The sequence below is a fragment of the Bufo gargarizans genome, chromosome 9, assembly GCF_014858855.1.
Source record: "Bufo gargarizans isolate SCDJY-AF-19 chromosome 9, ASM1485885v1, whole genome shotgun sequence".
Taxonomy (NCBI): domain Eukaryota; kingdom Metazoa; phylum Chordata; class Amphibia; order Anura; family Bufonidae; genus Bufo; species Bufo gargarizans.
Genome location: NC_058088.1, coordinates 23,699,693 through 23,703,477, shown reverse-complemented (window position 1 = coordinate 23,703,477; position 3,785 = coordinate 23,699,693). Strand labels below are relative to the sequence as shown.

At 44.2% G+C, this 3,785-nt stretch overlaps 1 protein-coding gene across 1 annotated transcript; it reads left to right on the top strand.

Annotated features, from left to right (window-relative positions):
- Positions 1–1,089: 1,089 nt before the first annotated feature.
- Positions 1,090–2,338, top strand: LOC122946764 (zinc finger protein 501-like). The gene has a single exon (XM_044306563.1). It carries the CDS (start codon positions 1,138–1,140, stop codon positions 2,050–2,052), a length of 915 nt encoding a protein of 304 aa, XP_044162498.1. The 5' UTR covers positions 1,090–1,137; the 3' UTR covers positions 2,053–2,338.
- The last annotated feature ends 1,447 nt before the right edge of the window (positions 2,339–3,785 follow it).

The window sequence follows — 3,785 nt, the reverse complement described above, 5'->3', positions numbered from 1 at the left end:
TGGACGTGTAAATCCACCCTTAGACTTCTAGACCTGCAGCAGATCTATCACAGAGGCTCCGTCCGGGGCAGGGATAGACGCTTTTGTCTAACTCTATACCAACTATAGGATGACTTGAGACAGAATTTTACACAAGAATTGTGGAGCATATTTGGCACAAAAAGTCACTTCTTAGGCCATACCCATTTCCCATTAAGCCATTCCCTTTTTCAGAAAAATGCACCAAATTGTGTTACTTTTGGTGCATTTTATGTCAACATTCAGGCTTACTCACTTTAGTAGATGTCGGCCATGGTTTTGTGGAGTCCACACTTCAAAGGGTCAGAGTTGTTGTGGTGGCACAAGGCACAGTAATGGCGAGGTAGTTTTTAAGTTGTTGCTGCTGGGTATACAGTATGTATGAAGTTTTGGCATTTACAGTATTGTTCTCTGAAAAGAATGTCTTCTCCCCTTTAAGTATCAATTCTTCAACACTTCCGAGATCGCTGTTTGCTGTCAGTGAATGGCAAAAATCTATCTAGAGCAGTGTTCAGTCCTTAGGGCCTGCCTGCCGGTTATGATTTCAGAATATCGCTCAAAATGAATACCTGTGGTAAGTCCTGATGCATTGACACTAATTATATCACTTGGAAATCCTCAAAACAAGACCGGCAGGTGCTCACTGAGGACTGGAGTTGAGGAACACTGATCTAGAGGGTAGTTTCAGGAAAGCTTGTAACCACATCTACCACCAGGGGTGCACCACCATGAGAGGCGAGGTGAGGCAATTCCAAGTATGTCTTTAACAGTAGGGCTGGAGGGAAGGGGCTAGGTTAAGAAATGGGCATTGGGGGGTTGGGGCGTCAGGCAGCAGAAAGGCTGGGTGCACCCCTGTCTACCACTAGAAGTTTAAAAGGGATGGTGGGAGATTCAACCAGTACAGTGGGCAGTCCCTTAGCTTTGGCAGCTGCATGACCAATGAAGCCTACTGGAGTTGTGCCGTTTCCTGCTGTGTCCCCAACCATCACTTCTACTCTTTGCTGGACCTATCTTCGAACATTGAAGACTAAGATTTTTTTTCTATACATTACACTTATATTTTCACAGATTTGAGGCAGTTCGAGTGCAGCTGTGCTCGCTATTTTCAACTTTTAATTTATGATGGAGGATGCCGTCGTGCAGGGTGACAACACTGACAACCACTGTACAAAAACACAGAGACTAAAGTGTGTTACCGAGTCACCGAAATGTCAAGAAACTGTATCCGGTGAGAACGAGACAAAGGGCAGAAAACAGAGAAAAAACACTCGAGGGCAAATCCCGTCAAAAACGACTACACTGTGCAAAGACAGACAGGGGCAAGACGGAGATGGGGCTGACGTGGCCAAGAGGTTTACATGTACGGATTGTGGGAAAAGTTTCACCCGGAGATCATCTCTGGTCACACACCACAGAATCCACACCGGGGAGAAACCCTATATCTGCATCGACTGTGGAAAAGGGTTTACGGACAGTTCGAATCTTGTAAAACACCAGAGAACGCATACCGGAGAGAGACCGTACACCTGCAGCGAGTGTGAAAAAACTTTTACTGACAGCTCAAACCTTATTGCACATCAAAGAGTGCACTCTGGCGAAAAACCGTATGTGTGCAGCGACTGCGAGAAAAGTTTTACTCTCATATCCAACCTTGTGACTCATCAGAGGGCGCATACAGGAGAGCGTCCTTATGGGTGCACAGAATGCGGAAAAAAGTTCTCTCGCAGCTCTCACCTAGTCACTCATCAGAGAGCGCACAGGGGGGAGCGTCCGTTCTCCTGCGGTGAATGTGGTCGACGATTTACTCAGATCTCCAACCTTATTGCACACCAGAGAGCACACACAGGACTGAGGCCCTACACGTGCACTGCCTGTGGGAAGAGCTACACTCAGAGGTCTAACCTTATTGAACATCAGAGGACTCACACAGGAGAGAGACCATATGTCTGCAATGAATGTGGGAAAGACTTCAATCAAAACTCCAGCCTTATCAAACACCGAAAAGTACATTTAAAACATGTGGAGACTGTGTAGGAGTCAGCACTGTTTTAAAGCATGTGAATGCAATTAAAGACTAGCGGCCACTTACCTTTAAAAATAAGTCTTATGAATCCCTCGGATTCCCAATCATGGGAACAAACCAGTGGAGAAGTGAGCACTCACCACGTCGAAGAATGTCGAAGAAGATGGGTCGGCACTGTGGTTTGCATGTGGTTCACGCATCCAGGGAAGGCGTCCCACTGGTATATAAGCGAAGAAGGAGCGGTCCTCACTTTCTTCACGATATGAAGAGACTTTTATTCAAAGCATAATAGCATCATCAGTGACTAGTCACATTATAGTCACTGAGGATGCTGTTATGCTTTGAATAAAAGTCTCTTCGTATCGTCAAAAAAAGTGAGTGCCGGTCCTTCTTCCCCAATGAAATGATCAGGACTAGCGATGAGCGAAGTTATAAAAAAAAAAATTGATTCAGCTGCTTCGCTGAATTTCACAAAAAGTTTAACTCGTTACGAATTACTTCATCACAAATCTCATTTTATTGTATGTAACGGTCGCAATTATGGGGAACGGCGATCAGGACGCCCCCCAGATGCCAGGTTCATCGCTGATCGCAGAGTAAACCATTAAAATTGAGGCCTTTTAGCGGTTAATCGTGGTAAAAAAAAACAACTCATCCATTTGCTCACGAAGAGGCAATTGTGGCCATCTTGATTGAAGAAACTGTGCAAAATCTCGCGGGATGACGTGATGACATATTGTGTACTTTCTTCGATCAAGATGGCCACGACAGCCTCTCCGTGAGCAAATGGATGAGGTAAGGATGTATTTTTCTTTTTTTACCGCATTTCTGGAAAAATAGATTCCTTACCATGAAGTGCAAGGAAATTCGGCAGAATCTTTCCTGAGATTTAGATCAATGTCAATTTGTTTGACTTCGATTCGCTCAACACTAATCAGGTCCTTCAAATAGTCCTCTAACCTTTTAGGTTTAGTACCTCTATACTAGCTCACCCGCTAATAAGTTTAATAGGTCCACTGTTCACGGATCCTGCCAGACGTCTATACAGCAATACATCCAAAACAAGACGATCCTGGACCAGATAAAATCCAATTTGATCTTTATTGTAACAGTTTAAAATCCACATACAACCTCTCCAAACGTGTGATGATCCCCCCTTCCCCCATTATTTACCTACAGATGTTTTCTTAGTCATGGTCAACATATAGATGAATGGAGGGGTCATCACACATTTAGAGAGGCTGTATACAGATTGTGAACTGTTACAATACAGATTGAATTGGATTTTATCTGGTGCAGGATCGTATTGTTTTGGATTAGTTCTCATGAGGCATGCAGAAAGACTGTTACATTGCCACCCTATTTTCTATGAAGGACCTATGTAGACCAGGTTGTAGGCATTAGTAGTGAGAAAAAAAACGGTAAACAATATAGAATCCCCTCATAACATGATTAATTTGATTGGCATATTAAAGGGGTTCAGGAACTATTTATATGGCCGCCAGCAACCTGTCCTAAAACGTGAGTAGGACTGGTTGCCACCACTTGCAGAACTGCCTAGGGGGTGAAGGAACGGGCCTCACTACTCACTGCACTGCTCTACAGTAGGTGGTAATGATATGATCCTACCTATGATATGCCATCATCGCTGAGCAGCCTGACAGTAACACTCACCCACTATGTAGTATATGAAAGTGTCAGAGAGTAGTGTGTGAGTCTTTGCCACCCTAGGCAGCTATGTAAG